Source organism: Nelusetta ayraudi, unplaced genomic scaffold (assembly GCF_046127955.1).
Source record: "Nelusetta ayraudi isolate G7.1 ecotype Tasmania unplaced genomic scaffold, CSIRO-AGI_Nayr_v1 ptg000031l, whole genome shotgun sequence".
Classification (NCBI taxonomy): Eukaryota; Metazoa; Chordata; class Actinopteri; order Tetraodontiformes; family Monacanthidae; genus Nelusetta; species Nelusetta ayraudi.
Window position 1 is genome coordinate 6209487 of NW_027466081.1, and position 27385 is coordinate 6236871.

At 48.0% G+C, this 27385-nt stretch overlaps 1 protein-coding gene across 1 annotated transcript in view; it reads right to left on the bottom strand.

The window, feature by feature from the left end:
- Positions 1-1045: 1045 nt before the first annotated feature.
- The window catches only part of clybl (citrate lyase beta like), a 51826-nt gene continuing 25486 nt past the window's right edge, over positions 1046-27385 (bottom strand). The window contains exons 2-8 of the mRNA XM_076031106.1: positions 26986-27199; positions 14124-14312; positions 9299-9400; positions 8020-8113; positions 6961-7128; positions 2791-2915; positions 1046-2113 (exon numbers count right to left, since the gene is read on the bottom strand). Of these exons, the coding sequence (XP_075887221.1) occupies positions 2006-2113; positions 2791-2915; positions 6961-7128; positions 8020-8113; positions 9299-9400; positions 14124-14312; positions 26986-27199 (1000 nt within the window). The 3' untranslated portion in view covers positions 1046-2005. The remainder of the gene's footprint in view (positions 2114-2790; positions 2916-6960; positions 7129-8019; positions 8114-9298; positions 9401-14123; positions 14313-26985; positions 27200-27385) is intronic.

Sequence of the window (27385 nt, forward strand, 5' to 3'; positions counted from 1 at the left end):
TCTAAAGTTTCGCAGAGTCTCACAAAACGGCCCTGACCTCCCGACAAGCGCGTCGCCTCGCTCGAGTCGCGGATAAAAGGCGCTCTCTGTCTCCCAACCTCGGGGGTAGAATGGGAGCTGAAGTGGCCGAAAACAAACAAACACGCTGAATGCGAGTGGCCCCCCTCCCCAACCCCGACAGGGGGAAAGAGAGAGAGAAAAAAAGTGAGCCAGGGGTGAAGGAAATATGTGGCCAAACGCCAGCGAGACGGCTTACTGTCGGGCCGTTTGGCCGGGCGCAGGAGCGATTTCGATCTTTTTTGTCTGGCCTGGCCTGGCACAGACCACAGTCCCAGTCCTGCCCCAGACACAATGGATCATACAGTGGGAGAGAGCGAGAGAGAGAGGGAGTGTGTATGTGTGTGTGTGTGTGTGTATGTGTGTGCAGGGGAGGCTTGGTGCCTTTCATTACCATGGTCACCAATGGCACTATTAACCATTCAACACCCCCCCAATTATCCTCCCATCCACAGTCAGAGAGACAAAGCCCAGGCCCTGGTCTGCTGGAACAACATGGCCACTAATCTGTCTCACTCTAACATCACACCCACTCCACTGTCTCTGGAAGTCAGATGTGCTCCGCAGAGCCCCCACCAGTACCCCCCACCCCATTGTACTTTTTATTCGACGAACTGCCGAACTTGTCGAGGAGTTCTTTATTCCGTTTTGTAAGAGCGAGAGTCGCTGTATTTTTGTTTTCCATGTAGCGACAACGCTGCATTGAAACCGGAGACAAAAACTGTGAGTCTGACTTGAAGTGTGCGTTTGAGTACCGTGAGGAATTACATTGACTGTGTTTATTTTAGTGTGTGATCACTTTTATTACGTTTTGTTTGTTTATGCCGGTAGGTTTAATGGAACGTGCGCCTCCATGTTTCTACCAAAAACCATGCAATTAAATCAAATATTCAAATTCTTTTTGTATTTGCCATATTTGGAGAAATTTGGAATTAAAAACTAAACCTAAATATGCAAACTTTGGTGCAGGAATATATTGATTTTTGGATTTTATGTTTTTTTTTTAATTTTCCTGACAAAAAGAAAGTTGCTCTTAATATTCCAAAAGACCTCCTTAAATGGCTGCAGCATTCACTTCTAATGCTGTCTTCCCTAAGTCTTATGGCGCTGGAGCCTGACCAAGGCCTGGAGAGACACTGCAGCTCTACTGTGGGCCTCCAAGCTGCCAAGTAGCTGCATGTCTTCCCCGCAAGTAAGTCAGTCACAAAAGAAAGGAGGTGAAGAGAGAGAGAAAAAAAACACCTCGGCCACGGGTTTACACACTTCCATGTGTGGTTGTTGTTTTTATGTGAAGCCAGACTTTGATGTTTGCGAGTCAGGTCCCCTGGCCGGGCAGGGCTGGGGCGGGATGGTGTTTGGGGCCGAGGGGGTTGAGGTTGGAGTGGTTGAACGGGGGCCCAATGAATGAAAAGATCTACAACAGTGGCTTGTTGTGTTTGTTTACCCTTTCGCCCAGCTGCCTGGTTGGTGGAGAGAGCGAGAGAGCGGGAGAGAGAGAGAGAGAGAGAGAGAGAGACAGAGAGAGGGTCGGGCCGACCCGGTCTGACCGAGGGGGAGCGGGAGGCATGGGTGCACATCCTGCCAGCTGTGCCAAGAAACTGCCAACCACTCCGGTTGGTTTAGTGCAGGGGTTGGATGAGGGGTCGGGGGGCCGCACTTGTTATGTTCACATTTTATAGCGGACAACACTGGGCTATTTCGGCTTGGAACGGCAGTAAAAGTGAATCCGATCAAAACACACTTATTAGATTAAAAGATCAGCGTCACGCACTGCAACTTTTTTTCTCTTTTTTTCCCGGTTTGTTTGTTTGCTTGCTTGTTTTTAATCATTTTAAAAAAAGTCCAGTTTGCTCCCAAAGTTTGCACACCACCTCTGACCTCTCCTCCTTGCCGGGGGTGCTCATTTTGCAGGGTGGTGGGTACAGGGCGTCCCATTCCGGTTTCTTCTCTAGGAGTCTGACGAAGCGGTCGGCACCACGGCAGCCAGCGCCACGATGTTCTGTGCCTGCTTCACCGACGGCATGTCGATCATGCTGCCGCGGAAGGTGAAGGCGCCCTGAACAGACAGACAGGGAGGGTTAGCCGCAAACAAACTGAACAACCTGGGATTCGTCCAACTACTCTAGTGGACTGGGTGGGATGCGAGTCCCTGGGGTGCTGGCTGAGCAGCAGCAGCAGCGCTGGCAGATAGGGCCGGGCGGCCAGCCTGCGTATTACCTCAGCAAATAGCCCACAGAGCTCGACACACAGAACCCAGCCATGCACTAAATTAGGAACAATAATACTGTACACATAATTGAGTCGGAGTCACCCAAGGGTGTACAGCTTTTTTCCCCCTCTCTCTCTCTCTCGCTCTCTCTCTCTCTCTCTCTCTCTCTCTCTCCCCAGGAAGTTTGGTTGTGTCAGCGAAGACGCCTCAACCGGACAGAGACTCGGAGGAAGGACGGCACGCACTCAGCCGTGGTGCGTCAAAGGAAGGAGGTGAGCTGAAGTCTCTGTGAGGCTCTTCAGAGCAAAACAAGCCATGGGTGAAGACGTGGAGGAAGACGTGGGCAAAATAACGGACAGGTTTGGGCAAAGTACTCGGCAAAATTATTCAAATAATCCATTTTGATATTAGGGCTTATTGTACGACAAACACCATATAATAATATTAGAGGGAATATAAGATTATTTGGATAAAAAAAGAAATCAGAAAAGCCTTTGGATTGTGGGTAAAAAAAATAATGTTACCTTTCCCTCTTTTTGGTGCTGGTCAAAAGCAGCAATGAGCTCTGTGGCCCACTGGACTCTGTCGGGACTGGGGGAGAACTCCTCCTGCACGGCCTGGATCTGCCCCGGGTGGATGACCTGTTTACCTTCACACAATGAGAGAAAATGAGACTTTAACAACAACGATCAGCAATCTATTTGTTGAAACACGCTGAAATTAGTCAGTCAGTAAATAAAACTTTATATTTTATAGCAACTTTCATATATGGAATGCAGTTCAAAGTGCTTTGCAAAACTGATACACTTTTCTTCTTCACACCTTTGCATTAATGAATCTTGCACACACACAATTTCAATCTCTCAAACATATGCTTAGAACAGTTCAAGCGGAAGGACTGGAAACTTTTTTTCAAAGATCGAACAAATGGGAGGAATGCCTGCACGCAGCAACGGCAACAAAGGCAGGACATGAGGCAGGCACAAAACGGCAAACACTTGAAAACTTAAGCTGGTGTTAAACTGGAAAGGAACAGAGGAGGCTGTGCATCATCGTGGACATCAGCTGTCCTACTGTCAAAAGAAAAGGAAAAAAAAAATGTCAGACTGCTTAATTTTGACAGTCAGACCCAGCGAAGCTTTCGCGGTTACATAAAATACAGAACTCAAGCACAAATGACAAACTTACATTTATTTATTTACTGTATAAGTGCAAGTGCTTCTGCTCTCCCCCGTGTATCTCGACTGCTCATCCCGCATTACGCCCGAACTGAAACGCGGCGCTGCCGCGCTGCCGAGGCCGCCGCTCCACTCGGCCCACCCGCTCGATACACACGTAATCCCATGCAGATCAAAACTGGCGGCGATAAATTGAGGTTATGAAGAGTCTGGCGTGAACGACAGCTCGCCGGCAGCCAGCGGGAACTCGACACTTTTAGGGCTTAAGCCGTGTCGCTGGCAGCAAATCCTTCAAGGTGGCCGAGTGGGCGGGCCCGAATAGAAGGTGGTGGTGGTGGTGGTGGGGACCCAAAAAAACAACAAAACAAGAGTACAAGAGAGCCGGGCTGCGAGGAAGTGAGAAAGAAAGGAGGTGGGTGGAGGAGCGGAGGGGGATCCAGTCTCTCCATCCTGCTACTTCACCCCATGTTTAGGTGTAAATACACACTGGAAATGTCACCTGCACGATGTGCTGTCACGAATTTAGGTGCGAGACGTCAGTAGCAGATTATTATTGTGCCGGAGAGACAGGATGTCCCATTGTGTGTGATGTGTATAATCGTGTGCGTTTGTGTGTGTGGAGGAGAGAGAGAGAGAGAGAGAGAGAGAGAAAGAGAGAGAGAGAGAGAGAGAGAGAAAAAGAGAGCGAGAGAGAGATGCATCCTTTAAGAAGCAAAGCGCCGACAGCGTGCATTTCCTCCTCCACCACCTGTTTCACTCCCGGGCTGAAGATGGGAGTGTGTTTTAACAGGGGAACTGGGTGGAGGGTGTGTCTTTGTGCGTGTGTGTGTGTGTGTGCAAAATGACAGGGTAAAGAAACAGCCAGGGTGACTCAGGTGCCCTCGGTTCCGAGCCATTGGTCGCCCAAACTGCATCATTCACGCCCTCCAGCCAATCGCAGCGCGCCATGTGTCGCCGGCGTCTCATTGGAGGATTGCCATTTAGCAAAGTGCTCTCAGGCGAATGATGCCGGGGTCCAGGGGATGGAGTGATATGTGGTCTCTGAAGGCAGAGAATTTTGTGGAACCCTTCATTCCTTGAGGGCAGGCAGGCAGGTATTTTTTTTTTCTTTTTTTCCCTTTTCTTCCCCTGAAGGCAGCGCCTCAGAGTTGCCTGCACATAATAATGAGGTGAGGAGATGTTAAAGACCCACAAAATGATTGACCTTGCTCCTCGACAGATTTTTTTTAAGCGTTTACCAGACAGAAGTGCAGGGCATTTGTGTGTCCACCAGTGTGTTCTGTGCTAATGGGTGCTGTATGCGGCTTAGATGCTGCCAAGGTCAATTACCGCACAGGTAGAGGCTTTTGGCTGCGCTGGTTTATTGCTTAAGCGCACTCTGGCCAGTAATAGCTACTAACTAAGATTATACAGAGTGCCCATGGCTTGTAAGCCACTAATCCAGTGCTGTGAATGGATGCGCTCCATATCAAATGTGACCATTTATTCCGCCAACCAGCTGCTTCCATTATTCCAGGGGTTTAGATGATATGAAACACCGGCTCAAAACAAACACAAAAACAATTACGACAAAAATGGCTGAATGTCTTTTGATTGTGGCGCCTAAAAGGTTAAATTGTTAAGGGAATATCTACCTGATTGTGTACATCTATGTTGCCACATAACAATGGAAAAGCACAGAGGAAAACACAATGCCAAAGAAATTAGAAGCATTGAGTGATAGCAGAGGTCACTGGGAAACTAGAAAGATGTTGACTGAAAGGTTCCATATTTGTTCACAGGAGTGTTTCCCCGACATCATTGGAGCAGAACTCTATAATAGACCATCACAAATCTATCTCTTGAAAACAGCATATTTAGCCCTCTGTTTACAACCTCCTGTGGAGAGAGACGTAAAGAGGGAGGCCACGGGGCAATCAGAGAATGAGGAAGAAACACCAGGTGGAGGGCGTTGCCACTGCCCTTTGTGACATCACAAGGGGCTGGCTGTGCGAGAGGAAGGAAGCAATGAAGCAACTTTTCTCATGAGTGGGGAAAGTTCATTGACAGTATCAATCACTATTTGCTTGATACTGTCTACATATACTAACACAGAGAGAGAGAGAGAGAGAGAGAGAGAGAGAGAGAGAGAGAGAGAGAGAGAGAGAGAGGGGAAATGTTGCAGCAATAGACGGTAAAGGTTACATGTGATGTCATCTGGAAAATCAACAGGACAACAAGAGGTAGATTTTCAGGGATGACCCAACGATGAGAGCAGGTGGCGCCGTGTCGAGGCCAGACAGCCACACTGGACCGCAGAGATTTTGCTTCATACAAAAGAATTAAAAAAAAGAAAAGAAACAGAAGGCAGCGAATGAAGGTACACTAAAGTTAAACGACCACAGTTTAAAAAAAAAAAAAAAAAATGTTAAAAAAAAAAGACACCGCGGTAACAATCTGCTGCAGTTCTTTGGAATCTTTTGATTCCAAAGAATCAACTTGGGAATTTGACTTCTTTGGAAGTAACCTTGACTGGAATCGTGACGACAACATCCACTCGACAACAGGCTCTACGGGCAGACAGAGACACACAGACAGCCCGGGAGGGAGCGTTGCCTGGCTACGCCTAACCGCCTCACGCCGCTACAGCGGAGGTAGCGGCCGGCGCTCTTCACTAATAGCACCCTTTTATCATACTTGTACACACACACACACACGCGACGTGCTCATTTTGCGTACACACGCAGGCACACAGCTTCCGCGACCGCTCGTGGCGCGAACACAAATGTCAGGGATGCATTTGGGGGATGCCTCGGGGTTGTTTACACTTCTTTTTTTTTTTTTTTCTTTTAGCTCAGGGGAAAAAAAAAATAAAAAAAAATGGAAAATTAAAAAGAACAGGTAGAGCGCTTGCCCCGTCAACTTCCTGGAGCGCCGGGGGGGGGGAAGAGAGAAGTCGATATCAGTGCCGACCGTAAAGGCTGGAGAGTCTTTCCGCCGGTTACTAAACAGTGCATTAGGACTGCTTCTGTTATTGGTGTTATTCAATCAGAAATCACTCCATAAGCTGGAGAGAGGGGAAAAAAACAGGTGAGCTGCCCGAGTGCTGCCTCCAATGGGAAACTGATCTAACACCTTATTTTTCATGACACTACTACACCCGAGTCGTAGACGTAGACTGTAGCAAATCGGATTAAACGCCGCCGATCTCATCGAAAATTTCAATCGGATCGGAAGCCGTGGTTGTAACCTCGTGTTTGAGCCCATCAGAGTCCGTGTAAATGGCACATCGGATTGCTTCCCGCTGCCCGTTCCCGTTGTGCGCGCACGCAACGTGTAACGATCGTGCGACGAAAGATAAAAGCGCCGCGCTGGTCTCTTCCTGCTCGTATTTTAAACAAGGAGGGCGATTCCTTTGCTGTCGCAGTTTAAACGAGACACGACGAGCTTGATTAGTCTGACAAACAACTCACAAATCACAGCGCAAACAGTCAGATAGACAAGGCGTCTTGAAAATAACGTTTGAGAGACTCTTACCGGTGAAGCCCATGAGAGCGCCCTCTCTGGCCTGCCGCCTCAGACCCTCCACGTCCTTGTAGTCGATGTAGACCAGGTCGATGGCCTGCAGCCCGAAGGCTTTGGTGGTCACGACCACCTTCTGCCTGGCATAAAGGAGCTCCCTGGCATCTTTGGTGCGTGTGGCGCCTGTGTAAGTGGAAAAGAAAAATATCATGGTCATTATTAGTGGGATGCACCGACACACCTTTCATACAGAATAGGAAGAGTGTGCTTCTCAGTACTCACTGATGCCCAGTGCTTATAAGGCCATTACACATGATAGAATTACTTTTATTACGTTCTGTTATTTGAACAACATTCCTCCGCATGCTTTTCTAGAACAGAGCGACTGTCACAAGTTTCACTGCAATGCAAACAAAATACACAAATACAACAAAATTGTCATATACACTACCAGTCAAAAATTTGGACACGCCCTATGAATTGAATGTCTTCTCTTTCATTTGACTATTCGTGACTATTGACATTGCAGTTTCTCACTGAGGGCATCAAAACGACGTATGGACACACATGGAATTATGTAGGAAACAATAAAAGTGTAAAATAACGCAAACGTTTCATATTTAAATTCTCTAAAATAGCCACCTTTCATAAAAAGCATATTTTGAGTCATTCACTATGTTTTTCTTTGCCGCATAATTACATATATCTTGCTCATATATTTGATGTTTTCAGTATCTATCTGCAGTGTAGAAAGCATGAGAAGGTGTATCCAAACTTTTGACTGGTAGTGTACATACATATTCAACTGGTACCGGTGTCGTGTATCACATATTTTCTGAGTACGAGTGGAGCACTCCAGGTATCGGTACCGATACTGACACCCAAAATTAGTATCATATTGGTGCATCCCAAATCATCATCATCATCATCATGGAGGTCTAATGCATGCATGTCTTTTTGCATTAAGACACAAACTCCTCATTCAAAAATATTAGGATTTATTATATGTGTTGGGGAAAAAAAAGGTGGAAAGAGAGCAGGAGAGCGAGGTGCAGTTCAGGACAGGACAGCTACCTATGCTGGCGCAGAAGTCGTCGGAGCCGAACACCACGCCGTCGTGGTGGAGGCCAACGCTGTGAGCGAGGCGGCGGGTTTCCTTGCACACCGCCTGCAGAAAAAACACCACAGCCACTGAGAAACAAATATACACACACACAGGGACTCAAACACACTCAGGTATTACACATCCCATTCAGTGCTGCTCAGACGTGTTTTGCAAGCACTTGTACACTCTGGCCAAAGTAAGCAGCCACACAATGATGGATCAGGATTAAGCACTTCCGGATTTTTTTTTCTCCGCCTTTTGATGTAAATCTACTTTTATCCAAACGGCAAAAAACAATTCACGGAAAATTCAGACTTTGGGTTTAGGAAAGAGGCGGAATAAAGAAAAGAAGGGCTGAAATGAAAGGCTGCGACCGTGATAGTAGTGAAGAAAAGAATTAAAAAAATATATCCGGCCGTGATAATAAAACCATTTAAAAAAAAAGTATATAATAAATCCTGGGACAATGCCTGTTGGTGGGAATCGCAGAAAACAATCCAAACGGCAGCTCTTCCTTTTTTTTTTCCCCCGCCGGCCTCCAAATTAATTTCACCACTGGCTGTGCCACAGTGATTTTTTTGTGCTTGTAACCTGGGGTTCAGTCTGGGCAAAGATACAGGGTGTACTCAAGAAATCACACAGAGGCAACCCCCTGCCGTCACATGCACACACGCACGCACGCACGCACTCACGCACTCACTAAAAACCACAAACACAGAGACCACAATGGGGGGAGTTAAAGACGAATCAAGAGGAAGGACAGCCCGTTTTCTCCCCGAATGCCACAAATCGTGCCCTTTCTTCCCCCCGCGCGGCTGAAGGTTGCGCCGCGCTGTAGCGGCAAGCGCTTTGATGCTTGCCAAAAAATCATTAAGAACTTTCTTTTTCTTTTTTTTCCCCCACCACCACGACGATATTAAAACACATCTAATTAAAAAATGTCAGCGTGTCTGGAGAGGGATGGAGAGACACACGCGGACAGGAAGAGGAAGAGGGGGAGGGAAGAGAAGCTGAGAGAGCGTCCGAAAGCTTTGAATCCCTTTTTTTTTTTTTTTTTGCTTCTTCATTTTTATTTTTTTTTTGGGACATGTGCAGCGTTTCTGCTCGCCGACGCTCGCTTCAATCTAAAGTGAATGACGGACAAACGGCTAAAAACGTCTTAGGCGTGCAATTCTCCCCAAACCCCCCCGCCCCCCCGCCCCCCACCTCACTTCTTTTTTTCCTCCTTCTATGTTGTTTGTGATTTACCTTAAAATTGAGCAGGCCCACAGCGGTTTCCACAAAGGTGACCAGTCGAATGGGTTCTGTCAGTGGGCGTCCTTTCAAGCCGCGCTGAAACCTGTCAACAAACTAAACACACAAGGAGGGTTTGGGGGTGAGGGGGGGAGATCTTGAAATCTCATGCACGACTCATTAACGGACCCGCGGCTCCTCTAGACGCAAAACAATAAAACCTCCGGAACGATTACAGTCAATGAGCTTGTTCTTTGTGCAGCGGCAGCCGCCGCATTCTTCAAATGGCTTTGTTTGTGCTCGGACACATTCCTTCCCCCCGCCAGGTTCTTCTTTTTTTTTTTTTTACTTAATGACAAAAAAGTGGTAAATTTTTATTTAAATAAAGTATTTTTCCGCATTACGTTTAAGCAAGAAGACCTCAAAGGACCTTTTTTGGGGCTATAATTCCTGTTTAAATGTGGTTGTATGTGGAGTGTGTCAGTGTGTTGTCTGTTTATGTGTCTATTTGATGACACTCATCCCTGTTTACAGTTTGCACGTGGAATAAAACACAGCATCAGAGGCTCCGACAGTCAAAAAAAATGGGAGGAAAAAAAACACACGGGAAAGTCAGACTGAATTTAAAAGAGGGGGTATAAAACTTCAGCAGAGAGAGAAAATAGATAAATGATATGACACGTCTTTCAAAATAATCCACAGTGGGGTAGGACAGGCAGTGGATGAGGAGGAGGAGGAGGAGGAGGTGGAAGAGGAGGAGGCTTTAGGTAGAGGGAGGGAGAGAGAGAGAAAAAAACCCCACTTTTGATACGAATCTTGACACCTTTATTACTTGCACTGTTCCCATTTTAGTCCTCGGGAGCAGAAACAAATCCGTGAAGGTTCAAATAACGGCGAGGGCGAGCGCGGGAGAGCGGCAACGGGTGAAATGAAATATTTTACATTATCACCGGGGTTCCCCCCTTCATCTCGAGTCTTCTGCTCCTTCCCCCCGGTTTCGCGGGCTCGGCACCGCTGCAGCGCACGCTTCCCCCGAGAGAGCGCACGCCACGCACACACGGCAAAGGGGCGAGGAAAAAAAAAAGAAAAAAAAAAAAAGGCGAAAAAGACGGGGAGAAGAAACAAGATTGGGGATGTCTTTGAGCGCGCTTTTGCCCCGACATTATTCCCCCTCTCCCTCCTCGGCGACAGGAAGCGGGGGGGACACCGGAGCCGAGTGTGATGTGACACTTTTGCCGAGGCCTTTTATTCGGCGCGACTCCCGCTAATATGCACGCACACCTAAGTAGGGCTTTAAAACCAAGTTTAGCGCTTTGAAGACCAAAGCGTTTCAATTTTTTCCAACAGACCAGTTCACAGCGAGCCACTGGACTGCCAGTGGGGTAGCCCAAATTCCAAAATCTATCATCTGGAAACACACAAAAGCCCCCTTCGTCAGATATTTCCTTTCAAAGCCGGTCGAAAAAAAAAGAGGGAAAGAAAGAAAGGGAGAAAGAAAAGAGAGGAGAGCGTTAAAGCTAAAGAGTAGAAATGTCTAACTCTGCGTCTCCTGCCTCCTCCCCCTTTACTTCTTCTTCTTCTCCTAACTCTCACTCCCTCTCGGGCTCCCCAGGAAAAAGACAGATATAAATATCCTCAGGTAGAAGCGCAGCTATTTTTTCCCTAAATGAAGAGCAAAATAACCCTCACGCGCGCCGCACTCACCACTCTTGTTCTCCGAAAGTGAAAGAGTGGGGCCTCCATTGAAGGATTTCAAAAAAAAAAGAGAAGAAGAAGAAAAAATAGGGGCAATTTTAATCATCTCTCCATTCAATCGCAGTCGGATAAATCATATCTGAGAGATTTGCATAAATACAAACCATCAAAGACTTTTCATCTTCAAAGAGGTTTTCAAGACCCAATGGGCTTTGTACTGTAATCATCTGAGGTCACAACCCTGTGGGAGCAAGGCTGCTATGGCAACATAAAAACTAACGCTGGGGGCTTAGCATAATATAGCCCCCTTGCCCAGCCCTCCTTTGCAAACACAGGAAGGGACGGTGCCACTGGGGAGGGGGGAGGACGTGAAAAGGGGGTGTGGATAAACCTATTTCTGTGACAGAGGAAACTAGTTGGATAAGGCCCGTCGCGGGGAAACCTAGCCGTTGTTGCACAGGGGAGATTACCGGCCCGCGACGGTGCGCCGCACAGCTAAAAAAAAAAAAAAGAAGAAAAGAAAAGAAAAAGAATGAGAAAACCTCCACAAAGCCGCGACGTGCGCTCGGCGACGGCTGTTGGGATTCCGCTTGCGGGGGCAACAACTGACAGCTCAATGGCGCGCCGCCGGATAAAGAGCCCGGCTAACTTCTCTGATTACATGTTTCTTGTCCCGCCGCCGCCGCGCCTCTCCCCCTCCCCCCACTTTGCAGACCATTGTCCGGGTCGAGGGCCCGCCGCTCCGGTTTCTGGCGCACACCCGCACGCCGCGTCCGTCGGCCATTAGCGGTCAATGGCCCTCAGGAGTAGAGACCCTCGAGAAGATATTCAAAAGTGAATTAAAAGGGACGAGAGAAAAGAGAGAAACCAGCGACGCCTCTCGCCGCCATTGAAAGCCGCGTCCCGCAAACGAGCGGCCCCTCGATCTGGACAGTTTTGCCTCCCGATCGTGAAGAAAGGAAGGTGGGAGAGACGGCGCCGGAGAAAAGGGGAGGCTATAGTGGGACAAGTTTCAATTAATTTTCTTCAAAAGGGGGCCAGATTAAATGTTTCCGGCCTGCTGAAGTGTTCATTTCACAGAGGGGAAGCGGAGAAAAGGGACGAAAGGGGAGGGGACCCCGGAGCAGGAGGGGAAAAAAGGAGGAGGAGGAGGAGGCGGAGCGGGGACAGGGCGCGATTCTTTCGGTCCCACTGCACACCAAATAGTGCGGCGGGCAAAGAATGTGCACGGCTCCGAATCTGTGTGAGAATTGTCCGCGGACAAAGGAGGGAGTTACGCCTGTTATGGCCCAATAAGGCCTGTCAGTCACACAAGGGCCGGGGGAAGAGGAGGAAGGCAGAGCTAAAGGTTTCTGCACAAAGGGAAACAAGCAAGTCCATCTTTTAGCAACAAATCAGTCTGGAGGTTTCCGCGCTAATATCATTGTAGGGGCAAAAAAAAAGAAAAAAAGAGGGGGTGGGGTTGGGGTGGAGGGTTAGGAAAATAAACAAGAAGATGAGGGATTTACTGCACGGCAGTCCAAGTGAGGAGGAGGAAAATAAGATAGATTGGCTGGAGGAGAGTCCAGCATCGGCAAAGAAAAGTAAAGTTTGAGGCTTTTTAGATTTATTTAGATTATTTTTTTCTCCTAAGGTCAGTGTGAATTTGACGTTTCAAAATAATTGAATGGTCAAAACTTTTTTTTTTTTTTTTTTTTTTTAAATGTTGTTGTCAAGGAGAAGTTGCTGAGGGAGAAAAGGCTGACCTAAATGAAAGAATTACTGAACACCTGTCAGCAATTATACTTGGATGAAAGAAAAGGGAGCAGGAAATAGATGTGTCCTAATTAAAAGCACTAGTTAAAAACTTCCTGTGCCTGCCCTGGCCGCGTGCGCGTGTGTATGTGTATGTGTATGTGTGCGTGCAGGTCTAAACACCCATCGTACATTTAGGATTAATGACCCCGCCTCCCTCCCTCACCATTTAAAAAAAACAAATCACGAGTCAGATCCAAGCAGCTGTCTAATTAAGCTTAGTGAAGTTAGTTAGTTGAGCATTTTAGAAAAAAAAAAGAAAAGAAAGTCAACTAGAATTTGGGCTGCTGAGGAGGCGAGTAGCTTTGAACTGTATGGGAGAGGAGGCAGACAGTAACCTGCTTCCTCCTCGTAAGTGAACCATATGGAGCTGATCAGAAAGGCTTGCATTAATGATGTCACTGTCGGCTGACCTTTGGGAACCTGGCATCCGTACTGCGCCCCTTTATGGAAAGCAATGAAGGAAGGCCGAGGCTGGACAAACACCTTGTAGTTTGTAGAAATAAGTGGCTAAAATGTTTGGTGATGACTGGGTTTTTTTCCCCCCACGCATGACTACTTCACTTTGAGTTCTTCCATTACATTTTTTTTGCAAAATAAAAGCGATATTTCTAAAATTTTGACAAAGTGCAATGGTGTTTCCATTGAATGGTGTGAAGACGTAATCCTCATAAAATCTTGCGAGACAAGATTTTTACGAGAATGTTTCTGTATTATTTTCTTGTAAAAAATATTGTTTCCTCCTCCGTCCAAACGTAACGCGGCATTTTCACTTAAAGTGAACTGGTCACGTGACCCCGTACGTCACGTCCGGTGACGTGTAAATGCGAAAGAAGTGTTTCCATGACACTTTTGTGAAATGAATCTATATCGATACGTCTGAAAAACCACCTCATGAGAGCGTAAAAACCTTTCAGCGATATTTGAGGGGAAGTTTAGGCATTTCCATGACCAATTCTTTATTGCGATATTTAGGTTTTGCACAATTCTAGGGGTAATGGAAACGCAGCTACAGAGACCTCGCAGCCTTCTGAAGCTAATCCCAAGAAGAAATGCCAGCCTCGCCTTGAGTGGTGGCCAAGAAAAACACTCCGTCCCCGAGTTTCGGCCACAGGGATCCATTCCTTTCCTTTTTTTTTTTTGTTTTACCGAGAAGTGGAAAAGTTTGTTTTGATTGCTTTGAAGATTCCCTGTGGTTTCCTCTTACTCCATGACTTGGCACTGTTATTTTTAAGACGCAAAGATGACAGCAAGAGAAATGCAAAGCAGTTCCTTTCTAGGGGTTTCACATGTATGTTGCGACACGGGGTCCTAAATAAAGACCTCCGCAGGTACGATAAGTGGACCTTACCCATCTGACTTCCTCCGTATCCTCCACTTTGGGCAGCATGATGGCGGGAGGGAGAACCTCAGCCTGCAGGATGACCTGCAGGTCAGCCTCAGCGAGGCCACTGGACACAGAGTTCACCCTCACACACTTCTCTGTGCGTCCCAAGTCCAGCTCCGCTAGCATCCGGGGAATGGTCTCTCTGGCCTCGGTCTGCAAAACACAAGGCAAGGTGCAACATTTAGTCCCAAAATGAAGCTCAAGTACGACATTTTACACCAACACTTAAGAATAACAACATACAACAACATCCACTCTTCAAGGGACTAAACGCGATAAAATGTCTTACTAGAAATTACCCCATGACCATGAAGTATAACTTTTGAGCCACAAAATAATGCATCATAAAAGTACACAAAGAAAACAGTTTATATTGCAATAAATATTGCTGGAATAAAACATTTAATGTCTTGCATTATCCCAACTTTGAGAAAAATACTTTTCATTCTGAAGCAACCTCAAAGGACTAATAATGCAAAAACTGCTGTTAATCTCCTTAAAGCAGCACATTTAGCCCTCTGTTTCCAGGTTCCTGCTACACTGCTCTTGTGACATCACAAAGGGCTGATTCCTGTGCTGTAGCACACACTTTGCAAAAAATGGAGCGAACAAAAGAAGTGAGGGACGAACTTTTTGACATTTCTGGGGAGTTCAGGCCGGAGAAGTTTGTACAATACGGGACCTTTAACTTATTTCGACAAAACGCCAAGTTTGTCTCTTTGCAGCACAGGGCCATGGGCTTGTGCCGCGCTCACCGCACACCCAACTTTGTTCCCTCAAAGCGGGCTTTGTGCGAGCCGAGCAGGAAGAGAAATGGGGAGAATAAAAAAACAAGTTAAAAGAGGAAGAAAAAAAAAAATCAAAGAGGTGTCCACAGCCACGGCTTCTATCAGTTACACAGTAGCACACACCACTATATTCAAACCAGATGCTGGTCTACCAGAGTTGAGAGAAGGACTGACGGAATGGGAAGAGAAGTCCGGCTCGTGGGAGAAGAGAGGCTCTCCGGGAGAAATGTGGTCCGAGTTAAGCAGCGTGAGGAAATGGTTGCTCAGGAGTTGTCAGGTCAGATCACAGGCTGGAGCCTTTGAGTGCCTGTGTGAGAGCGTGTGTGAAAACCGGCCCAGCTTTCACTGATATTACGTGAAAGAAGATACGCAAAGAACCTGGATGCACTGGCTTTGTGAAGGCCGATAAATGCGAGTAATTAAAACGTGGCTTAAAATATGGCTGATGGCAACGCGGCGCGGCAGAAACTAGATCCCCATGAATCAGCCGGGGTGGAAAATCTTTCTAAACAAACCACCGGAGCGGGCAGATCGCCGGCGCTCGTCATCTGAGCGTGGCCATTAAAGAGCAACTGGAGACGCGCGCGGAACACGGTCAATACATCACGCTCTTGTAAAACTGGAGGAGAAGAAGAAGAAGAAGAAGAAGAAGAGGAGGAAAGAGAAGACAATTCGGGGGCAGACCTCGGTTTGGGTTGTGTGAAATCACCCCTTGGCGGGGTCGGTGGGGGACAGCCTCCGAGACAAAACACCCCCTCCACCTCCCCCGCCCTGCCCCGCCGGCCCTCTGATGTCCAGGAATGCGGGGCCGCACTTGATATTCCGATCGGCCCCCTCCAGTATCAATAAAATAAGGTATCGAAGCACATATATATATAAAAAAAAAAAAGAGACCCGTTTGAATTTAATAGGGGTCGCGGGCAGTGCGCGGACGGCTGGATGTCATCACCATACCCCCTCCCAACCCCCCCACTGCCCTCCCGACGAGGCTAGACGAGACAGGAGGGATTGTCGCGCCCGTGTGACGAGCGCGCTCTGATCTTTGACTCTTACTCAAGTTTTGCCGTAACCCCTTTGTTACTCTCTCTGGTTGCCCGACCCTCGTAAGCCAAGACAGGCCCATAACTGTATTGTGGTAACCCAAGACGGCCGTAGGGGACGGGGGTGGGGGTGGGGATTTACGCAGCCATAATTCACTCTTCATAAACCTGCTACTTGGGAGATAAAATTCTGTCTGCCCTGCGGCCCCGGCTAGCGGCGGCGGCTGAGGGGGAAAAGTGATCTGCTTTGCTTGCCCCTCGGACGCCGGGATCTGCGCTGATCCCCGCGGCCGAGCTAGATAAATCGGATGCGCAAATGATCAAGCTGGCGTTTGTTTGCGATGCTCTGATCAAACCTGAACCTCCGCCTGGGAATAAAAAGGAGCCGGAATGTATAAAAGTTTAGTCAAGTAACCGGAAACTGTGCGTGTCGGGGATGTTTTTTTTCTTCTTCTTCTGCATTTCTTTCCCCATTTGCAACGGGATTTTTCAAAAAGCCGCCGCCGCCGCCAAGGATCGGCTGAGGAGGAGACGGCCAGGTCACCGTCCGCCAATCCCCCTTTCATCTCCCGTTTCCCTCTAAAGTGAGAGAGAGACAGAGAGAGAGAGATTATTCCGCCAGACACCGTGACCCCCACGGGCTCCGCTACTCCCAAGCTTGAATAAAGCCCTTTGAAAAGCAGATATTTTACATTAATGGACAGCCATCCAACAAGTTGCTTCAAAGCTCCCTTTCCCCCCAATCACCTGGAGCCCCACGGCGAGCCCCACCCCGACGTCAGTGCCGTCCCCCCTTTGATTTTCCCCCTCATCATCCTCATCATTAGAGGCCGACGCACGAGGCAGGTGGGCCGGCGAGCGGTCGGCCGGTCAGGCAGGCAGGGCCGCCGTGTGCTGGAGGAAGCTTTTTAAGTGGCGAAGATGCCGACCTTCCGAGGGAGTGGGGTCAACTCCTTAGTGCGCGGCCCCGAGACGCGGCACCGTGTGTACATGTCACAGCATGGCCACCGCCTCCGTCCGCCAACCATCAGACCGGAGGTGTCCGAACGAAAGGACGTGTGTACACTTCACAGTGGGACCCACCTTCCCGTCCAGCGCCAGATGGCCAACATCCAGGCGCGAGACGCAGTAAACCGGTGCGACTGTTGACAATCGTTGCTTTCGTTGTGTGTTTAAAAACCCCATCTTTACAATGTTGCCCATTTTCTGACCACTGTGAGGTCTCTGGTGATGTGTTAAAGTGAACATTCTGGAATTTCAAAAATAGCAGACCAACGTCAATACAATAGAAGTCCACCAACGTCAATACAATGGAAGTCCACCAACGTCAATACAATGGAAGTCCACCTTGGCCTTGGACTGGCATGTCAAGGAAGAAAAATTCCAGGTGTCCACCAGACATCCAAAGTATCCACGGTGACAAAGCAAATTGGATTAGCAAGTAAACCAACTTGTTAGCGTTCCATTTTTCTCTGGGAGTTTCAGAGGAGCGTAAATGTCACCCAGCCAATGGAGGCCCAGTTGACATTTTTTCTAGTCTACGTGATGATTCTGGAGTTTGAGAGAGGGAGGGAGTTTCAAGTAATTCCAATACAATCGACATCTGCAGTGGCCATGGACTTAAATGTGAACACAACAAAGAGCCAGAAGCTGCATTCATGTGCACTTGAAACCAGCTTCCTAAACTTTACCCGGAGTTTCACAGAAGGAAAGGAACTCTGTCTAATAGCGATACAGTCGAGGTCCAAAGTGGCCGTGGAGTCAAACATAACATCTTCCATTTTTACATCCCAGTACATGGATACCTTGAACTTTCTCTGTGTGGAATTCTTTCCCTCCCCGAAACTCCAAAAGATTTGTGTGGAACTGGAATTGCCACGTCAAGCGCAGCACAGAGACGTGCAGACAGAGTTGTGTATGGTCTGAAAGGTGTGATAGAGTAGCAAATACAAAGTGGATATGATTGGTTTGCAGGCAGAAATCACTGCAGGTGAAGCACAGACAGACTCGAGGAGTGATTAGCTGCCAATCACAAGACTCGTGACAGTTTGAAATATGTGGCGCTGATTGCCAAAGAGTATCTGTTCGGTTTCTGGGCGAAAACGAGTGGAAAAGCAACACAGAGTCTGGCTGTTCTTGCATCTCTCCTCTTACCTTTTGGAGGGGTGTCGTTTTGCGCCCCGCTGCGCAACTCGCGATGCCATTTAAAATGAGCCTCAGACGATCCCAGGTGAAGGCTGCCTGCCTGAAGTGTGACTGCGCGCACATTTGTTCGTCTGTCACTGTCGCGGCGCGCGCACGCGCCTGCCTTTCTCCGAGGCGGGTTTTCAAGTCGGCGCGGGATGGTTCTTGACAAGTGACACGACGCACTCCAGAAAGCGGCGGCGAGGCGACTGACTAATTCAGGTGCGGGCTGATAACTGAGACGTAGCGGAAGCAGACTCGGGGCCTTCGCTCCTGTCAGTCGGAGGCAGAGCATGTTATCCGTTATCCTGTCAGGGCCAGACAACAAGCGATAACTAGCCGGATCGACGAGGAGGAATTTGTAAATCAGGGAACCTGCTTTGTTGGTCAAAACTGACAGCCTGAGGTAGGGGAGGGGGTGGGGGGTGGGGGGGAGCTACTTATCATACACTATTTATTCACTTTAATTAGCCATGAAAAGAAGCCAATTACAGCTCCTTGGTTACAGTTCATTACGAGCTGCATTTCAATGTTTTGTAGTAAATTAATTCCCAAGGCTATGTTTCTCGTTTTGCTGGGCGAAACGGAGGAAGGCTCGTCACCGAGCGTCACTGCATGATTATGCATCAGTTTAAATGATTTACGCTTCATTTCCCCACTCCCAGCGCAGCCCGTCTCCGCCCATTACTTCCATAAAGACAACTTGTGCGCATAGAGGACTAATTATGAATAAAATTGATGTCATTGTTTATCGGCTCGCCTTTTTTTAAAAAAAAAAAACGCGGCGGCTGATACGGCGATATCGTTATTAGCGGGGATGAAAGCCGCACTCGGCTTTGTGTGCGAGCTTTAAGGTTTGCGCGAGATAGGGCGCATCTTTCAACCGTGAGCCTCGAATCAGGCCCCTTTAAATTGAAACACGGAAAAAAATAAAGGCCACAAACCAAATTGGGTTGGTCATGCTGCGGTTTCACGTGAGAGCGGGGAAACAGTCCAGGCTTGTAAATCCCCAGAGTGGCAGGGTTCGTACAGCAGCGTGAAGGAGGGGGGGGGGGGGGGGGGGGAGCATTAGAAACCATACTCTAAAAAAGAAAAACAAAAGAAAATTGTGAATTACTGCTTGTGTTTGATGTTGTCTGCTTTCGCACGGTAGATAAACTCCACATAGCGCTGATATATTACACTCCATAACATTACGTTTAATAGCTGCTCAGTCACATGGTACAACAACAACAACAGCAATAGACTAACGCTGAATAGTGAGTGCTAAAAAGCTCCCAAACTGTGTTCGAACTAACAGCGAGAACAAATGAATAATGATAATAATAAAAAAAAAATCCTGCCACCCACGCAACGTTGTCTGAGCTCTGAGAGGCACAATCAGAAAGTCCAACGGAAAAAAAAAAAATGCCTTCAGCTGCAAAATTTAAAGATGACTCTTCCAAGTTCCTGCGCTTGGCCGGGTCTTCCGCCCTCAGAAGGCAGGCGCAGCCACCGAACAGCTGCTCTCCACCATCGCTAGTCAGCAGAAACTCACTTAATCAGGCCATTACACGTGACCGTCCTGCCCCCCCCACCACCCCCATTCATCTTGCTGCGTGCATAAATGCATGTCAAACACCACATCACCTGCGCCGAGACACGATGAACTGGCAGCCGCTCGTGAAACTACCAGAGGACTGCAGGTACAACGGGCTATTGGTTAGGATTTCTGAGAGTAACTGCTTCGAATGACACATCATCTGGTGAACAACAACAGAAATGGCCCCCAAATTTTGTTTTCCTCAAGCACACAAGGCAAAATGCTTAAAAGCCTCACGCGTAATCCCCGTGCAAATGAAAGCGACGCTGCGCCCAAGGAGGATTAACTATAAATTAATGTGGCTTAGGTGCTAATAAGGTGATCGAGGTGCGATAATATGACAAGTACACTGTAAACAAGATTCTCGAGGCCACAAAGGAAACACGCAACCGCTAATTGCCTGAAGACTAAAAATAACCCACGACTGCACGCCCACAGAAACGGAGCACCAGAGTGCACAGAGCACATGTCCAATGTGGTGTTTATTAGTTCTTTTTTTTTTTTGTATGCCGAATACCTTTGTGCTCTGAATCTGGAGTAATATGGCTTAGCTTAGCTACCCAGTTGGAGTAGGAGCTAGAACAACAATAGCTCGCCAAAACGTTTCTGTGGTTTTTATATTGTTTCTTGGTCATTACTGGGACAAAAGTTTTCAGAAAAAAAAAAAATTAAAAAGTTGCGCAAAATATTGAAAAAACACTAACTGCAAAATGGCAGGTACGCTTGTCAAAATCCAAATCAAATCATACCATTTGGAACACACCTTAAAATCTTTAAAAAAAAAACCAAAAAACAACAACTTCTAACAATTCCAAGAGTTTAAACTACCCTTCAGAATGCAGCAACATCTGCCCCATTCATCCGTCCATCCTTTCGTGTTTTTCCTCCGAAACGCCGCCGTCTCCATCATCACTCCTACTGGGGTTACTCTCCAAGTGCTGCGCTGTGCAGCCCACGTAGCGCCGAGCGACGCGGGCAGCAGCTCTGCCAGTGAAAACACACAAGTGTAACAGGATAATGAGGACGGGAGAGAGGGCCTCTCTTTTCTCCGTGCCTCAGCATTCTTTCCGACTCCCTTGCTAGGCCCTCGCTCCTCGCCCTTAACCCGCAGCATCTGGAGCCGCCGCGCCAGTGTGCGTTACGAAAGATAATCAAAAGGGCCGGAGAAAGATTCAATTCATTAGGGGGCTTATTTTGAAAGAAAATTCACACAGGACTGTCCTGTGCTAAACGTCTCATAACGGTGGTGGCGGGAAGTTGGACTTTAAGCGCGCCGTCAAAAAAGTGGTTCTTTTCCCATAAGAAACATTAGAAACTTTGTTAAGCCATTTGTTTTAACATTAATGCGACTAAAGGCGAAAAGTCTACCACCTAAATAAACCGTTTACATTGGGGCAACCAAACTCCCGCTTAGTCCCGGTTGCAGGCGTTGGATTGGACAGTGATCGTTTAAACAGGGCCAGGCTACAGAGCGGGCAGCACTGGCCCACCCACGTCCATCACTGTCTGCGCTCCCGGGCTGAACACCTGGATAGACGGTCGTGTTTGAAATAAAAGGCCTTCAAACACGGAGACCATTTCCTGGATGAGCAGCTCGCGTCTCGTTTTGCGCGCCACGGCAGCAAGACCGGGGATCTCTCTCGAGTTCCCGCGGGCCCGCTGCGGGTTAAGTATAAAAGCACATGCACACAAGATCATGTACAGCACACACAAGGACATAACTGCCCACCAACTACAAATGTTCAGCATTCATAATTTAACCGGCTGAGACTTTTGTTCTCCCCCAAGAGCACTTTCTGCCCGAGCCTTTAAGTCGTTCCAATCCACTCCAAATGAAAGCAGATCTTTCGGTGTCCTCTAGAATAACAAAGTGGGCCCTGGAAAGGGGTTCATGTAACCGTTGACAGTTGGATGCATAATTTATGTTAAGTTGGAAATCTCCGGTGTCAGGCACAGTTCATGCATAGCTCATATTCGGACTGCATTAGAAGCGGGGGGGAGGTAATCGAGCGTAATAATGTCATTCCCCCTTTAAATGTACCGTTTATTCTGGCCATCACCTGCTCTCACCGCAGGCACACAGATTTGAGTTTGGACCAGTGGGTTGCAGTGCTGCACAGCGGGAGGATCGGACCTGCGGCAGGTTAAAGGTCCCAAATTATGCAATTCTGATCCTGTCACAGAACTTTGAAGCCCTAAAGTCTGAACTTTTTTTTTTTGCCTGCCGTCCATACGGCCTGTTGTGATGTCACAAAGGGCTTTGACGCCTCACGGATACGGCTCCCGGGTTATTGACAACACTCCTGAATGTGTTTGCTCCCGACTTTGCGAGCACCTAGTGTGTATGGCCACCACACATCTCTCCCCCTCCCAATCGCGCAGAATGTACTACAGGTTTTTAACAAATAAAGCTACGATAGCAGAAGGCTTTAAACAGAGGGCTCAGTATGCTGCTCTCTGGGGATTTAAGAGTTTCCTGAGTGATCAGCCGTGCAACGCAGCTGGCCTGGAAACGTGAAAATTTACATAGTGTGGGCAAACTAATGTTTTCTCACTTAAACTTCTCTTGGTAGTTTTTTTAATAGTCTAATCTAATACAATTTGAATAATTGTTTCAATGAAATTCAGTTTTCCCTAAGTTTGTAAACTCATCTTTTCTGCTATTTTTTGCATTTATTTGGAGGTGCTTGGAGGAGCACTGTCCAAAAAAAAAAAATATTCTGCATATACATTTCAGGATGTGTGTGCATGTTTGTGTTCCTCGGGCGCCGCCGCACTCATGCGCATTAGCCGGGGCGCGTGCGGGTGTGCGGGAGAGGCGCCTCCCCGTCGTGTCGGCGGTGCCACCGTGCCATCTGGAGAGGAAATCGAGTGTGAAGTACAGTATAGTTTGGGACCAAGCTCCGTGGCAGTGGCTCAGCAGTTAGTTCATTAGTTCCAAACTTCCAGGGATTAGGAGGGAATCTCTACGGGGCGGGGAGGCAGGGGGGAGTCAGGGAGGTTGGACAGACACATGTGGGGAGAGAGAGAAACACCAGGAGGAAAACTGGACCATAGGGCACCGGGAGAGAAGGAGGCGGGCGAGCGAGGCAAAGGGATGGGGGGGGGTTTGGACATGAGAGAGGGAGATAAACAATCTTAACCCCGTGGACCCTGGCGAGGGAAGACGAGCGCGGGAACTGGGGGGGGGGGGGAGAACAAGGCGGAGAGAGGAGGAGAGAGGCGAGGACAGGTGTAGCCGTCAGTTCCGCTCCAGGGTTTCAACCTGGCCTGCCTCTTCCTCCACCCCACTGATCATACAGATATGATGATATGTGTAAGAGTGTTAGAGCAGTCAGCCTTGTCTCCCCCACCCTCCCCCCTCCGCCACTCTCCTCCTCCTCCTCCTCCTCCGCCTACTCCTCCTCCTCCTCCTTCATCTCTCCCCTCCGGGTCCGCGATGACAGTTAGCGAGCTCTGGGTGGCTCGTAGCCTTTTGCCCCACCTCCCCCTTCCCGCCTGAGGGTGGGGAAGGGGGAGGCGGCGGCAGCGCCGCGGACGAGTTTCGGAGTCAAAAGCGGCGGGGGCAATTAAAGCGGGCGCTCCTGGATTTGAGTTTTGAAGGAAGGGAGGGTGGGAGGGGGAGCGACCTTGACGGCGCACCTCCGTGTCGTGAATATCGTCGCCCGTTTAAAGGTGAAGGTGAGGCCTAATGAAAAGCATACATTTTACGGGCACAGAGCAGGAGGGCGACTCTGTCCACGGGGAGCTCTGTCAAGACCCGAGCAGGCGCACGCACCCGGTGGGCCGCCTCTCCACTCCCGTCGTTGGCGGAGGCAAACGGCGAGTTGCAAAGACAACTGTCAAGGTGCTTCCGTTCTCACTCTTTAAAACAATACAGAAGAACGGTAATGTCGAAAAAAAAAAGCCAAAGTTCAAGTTCCAAGAAAGAAGAACTAGCGTTTCAGGGCAATACTCAACTGTTCAAGGGAATTTTGAGGCAAAATCGTTGAAAATTTACTTTGAAACCCCAAAAAAAAAAAAAAAAGATGTCATTGGACGGCGCTACGTGTCCGGCGTAAGAAGCAGAGGCAAACAAAAGCAGCAGGAGGCTGCAGAGAGGATTTCAGGGAAAACTGTCAATTGTGCAAATCGTAATTATTCGTGGAGGTGCGCTAAGAATTGGCTATGAGGATTACTGCTTTTAGACTAAGATGTTCATTCATTCACCCTTTGCACTCGTCCCGCGAGATTTACGAGAATTACGTTTGTTTGCTGTCAAGAATGCTTGTTCCATTTTTCTCTTTGATTACTTGTGAAAAATAATACGTCTCCTCCTCCGTCCAAACATAACGGGCCACTTTCACTTGAAGTGAACGGGTCACATGACCCCCCGTACGTCACGTCCGGTGACTCGTAAATGCGAAACAAGTGTTCCCATGACACTTTTGCGATATATCCTGTACATCAATACGTCTGAAAAACCACCTCATGAGGGCATAAAAACCTTTTGGTGATATTTGAGAGGTTTTTTGAAGTTTAGCCGTTTCCAGTATTCGCCTTCACACACACCTATGAACAAACTCAATTATTGGGAGGAAGCTCGGGAGAACTCGGGGAGAACCCAACACTTGACACAAGGAGAACATGCAAACTTCACACAGAAAGGCCCCAGACCCTTGGGGTCAAACCTTTCTTGCCGAGCGGCCACAGTGCTCACCACTGCACTAGACCAAGATGAAATAATATAAATCAAATGCGCACGGCAGTGGCTTTGCAAACAGGATGACATGCAGTGCACACACACAGGAGACGGCAGACATCAGTAGTGAAAAAAACTGAACACGCAGGAAATTGGTCGAGTTGGTAAAATTAGAAGGAGAGGAAAATGAAGGCAGTATTTAAAAAGGAAAAAGGAAACATAGAGGTAAATGTGGGCATTTTAATGAGCATCACCGCTGGTGCGGCTTTAAAAAAAGGAAAAAACAGCCACCGAAGGACAATAAAAAATGTTTTTGCAACTGGAGAAACTTGCCGTTTGATTTCGACATGCGTAGGCCAGCTGCTTCCCTACAGGTGCAAATCTCCAGGCGACTCATGAGAAAGAAAGAGAGCTCTGGAAGGAAGGGGGAGAAAAGAAAACGACTCACGCTAAGAAAATCTCATTACTGTCTCCCCAAAAACCTCTGAAGCCGACAACAAGGTTTCATGCTAAATGTCGGAGGCTCGGCGAAAGAACTCGGACGAAGCAAGGGAAAAGGGCTACTTTTTTGGGGCGGCGCGTCGATAGAGACGCCGACCTGTCACACGCTGACAGCTCATGAAGTCCGGCATCTTGGTTCCCCCCTCAAGCCTGAATGGCTGCTTTTAAGTGCCGCATTCCTCCCGACATTTCTCCTCCGACACATAATGAAGACAGAAGCTCCGACATCCACCGAGTCGGCGGCGGTGGCGGCGGGGTCACCGTCTTGGCCTGTCACTCACACGGGTCATCATCTCATTGTCTTTGTCCGCTACAGGAACAGCCTGCAGCCATATCAATCATCTTTATTATCATGACTTAGGGAACCTTTGTTAACTTTTTACCCGTGCCCACCCCTCCCCCCGCCGCCTTTATCCCTCTCTCCAATCACAATTTCATGGGCAGTTCGGCACAGCCAATCAGGGGCCCGGGTGGGCGGGAGGAGAATGCTTTTAACCTGCTGCATCTGGTGCTTTCCCGCTGTTTCCCCCCAGTGGGGTATGGTCACCTTGTTTTAAAGGCCTCTGATGGGGGGGCTCCCTGGCCTTTATGCCATCATAATAGGGTGAAATGTGCTTGTTTTAAACATCTCCCTGAGGTAGTTTTCCTCTCAGTGATTAAGACCCAGCACCTGTCTTGGTGTGCGGGGAAGGAGGAATTAAAATCCTTCAGAATCACGCAGCTGCGCGTGACGCTGCGCTCCCCCAATTTGACCTATTGATAGGAATCTGCGCCGCATTCAATCACAAGTGCAGCGATTAAAGTCGGCGCGCACAAAGCACCTGCGAGCCGCCGAGTGCGCCCAGAGCTGCTGTAGGTGGTGTATGCATAACTTCCAGTATGTACGTGTATAAAAGCTTTTAAAGTGCATTAAGAAGAATATTGCAGTAGAAATAGTGTCACTGGAAACAAGTTCCTCTAATTCGTGTTAGTTTGTGCGCTTGCTTGAGGTAGTTTGAGCCTTTCTGAAGCGCAACCCTTTTAACGGAAGCAGGTTTACCAAATTAATTTGCAGCGCTAATTAATTTGGTAAACCTGCAAATTTACCCAATTAATTCAGCCGTAGCAAACATTCAGCTGTGACCTGCGCCGTTTGTACCATCCTGGATGTTTTCGGGAACAAGCAGGGAAACAGGATGAGGGAGTTTTCCTCTGTCCTCGTTCACGAAAAACAAAAATGGAACAGCCACTTGCTGCGTTTCCATTACCTCAAGAATTGCGTAAAAACCTAAATATCGCAATAAAAAACTGGTACTGGAAACAGCTAAAGTTCAAAAATCCTCTCAAATATCACCAAAACGTTTTTACGCCCTCATGAGGTGGTTTTTCAGACGTATTGATATACAGGATATATCGCAAAAGTGTCACGGAAACACTTGTTTCGCATTTACGAGTCACGTTACGTGACGTACGGCGGTCACGTGACCAGTTCACTTCAAGTGAAAATGGCGCATTACGATTTTTACAAGTAATCAAAGACAAAAATATAACAACCATTCTTGACAGCAAACAAATGGATGAACAAACAAATGGAATGGAAATCGAAAAGTACATCACAATTGTAATTTGTTGAAATTTTAGAAAAAAAATTATATTTGCGAAAAACTGGAATGGAAACGCAGCTCCTCTTGACTGTATGTCTTTCCATTCTTCCGCTGCACCATGTTTTATATCACCTCTTTACTTCGCATCAAATCACTGAATGGATTTGTGTTCTGTCTTTTTATTGGCTTGAAAGTTAATTTTCAAAAGTTTGCATTTTGCCATTCTATGGAAACACTGTATCTAAATACTGTTTGTCCTTCCATTTCTAAAAAAATCTGTTTGTTATATTTGAAACCATCTTTCACAAGAACTTTGGATTGGTTGGGGGAGCGCAGATGATGATGGCGAATGGGTCAACGACTAACTGCAGTACCGACTCCCCTTCGCTGACGCTTCACCGCGTGCTTCATCTTCACCGTGGCACCGCAGAACTTCCCATGCCGTTACATTCCAGGTATTTCTCTACCTTTTTGGTGAGGGCGACGCCGTCCTCACAGTCCAGGACCGCGCAGTCGACGTCCAGGGTGGCGAGCTTCCTCAGCTTGCGCTCATCATTGCCGGGACAGTAGAGAACGGCCCTGCGGGGTACGTAGCGTGGTGAGGGTCCCGCCGGATGATGGTTGCGGCGCCGTGGCCCATGACACAGCTGCCAGGAGGCGGGCAGGAGCCGACATCTCTCCCTGCGATGTCAAAAGACAAACGTATGCATAAAACACAAAAAAAAGTGCGACACAGACACATACAGCTTAAGATGGAACTTTGTACACACAAGTGGGCACGCAAATGTGTTTTTAGAGCATCAATTACCCACAAGCACACGCGGCTCGTCAAAGGGCAATGAATAATTAAAGGTTGTTGCTGCATTC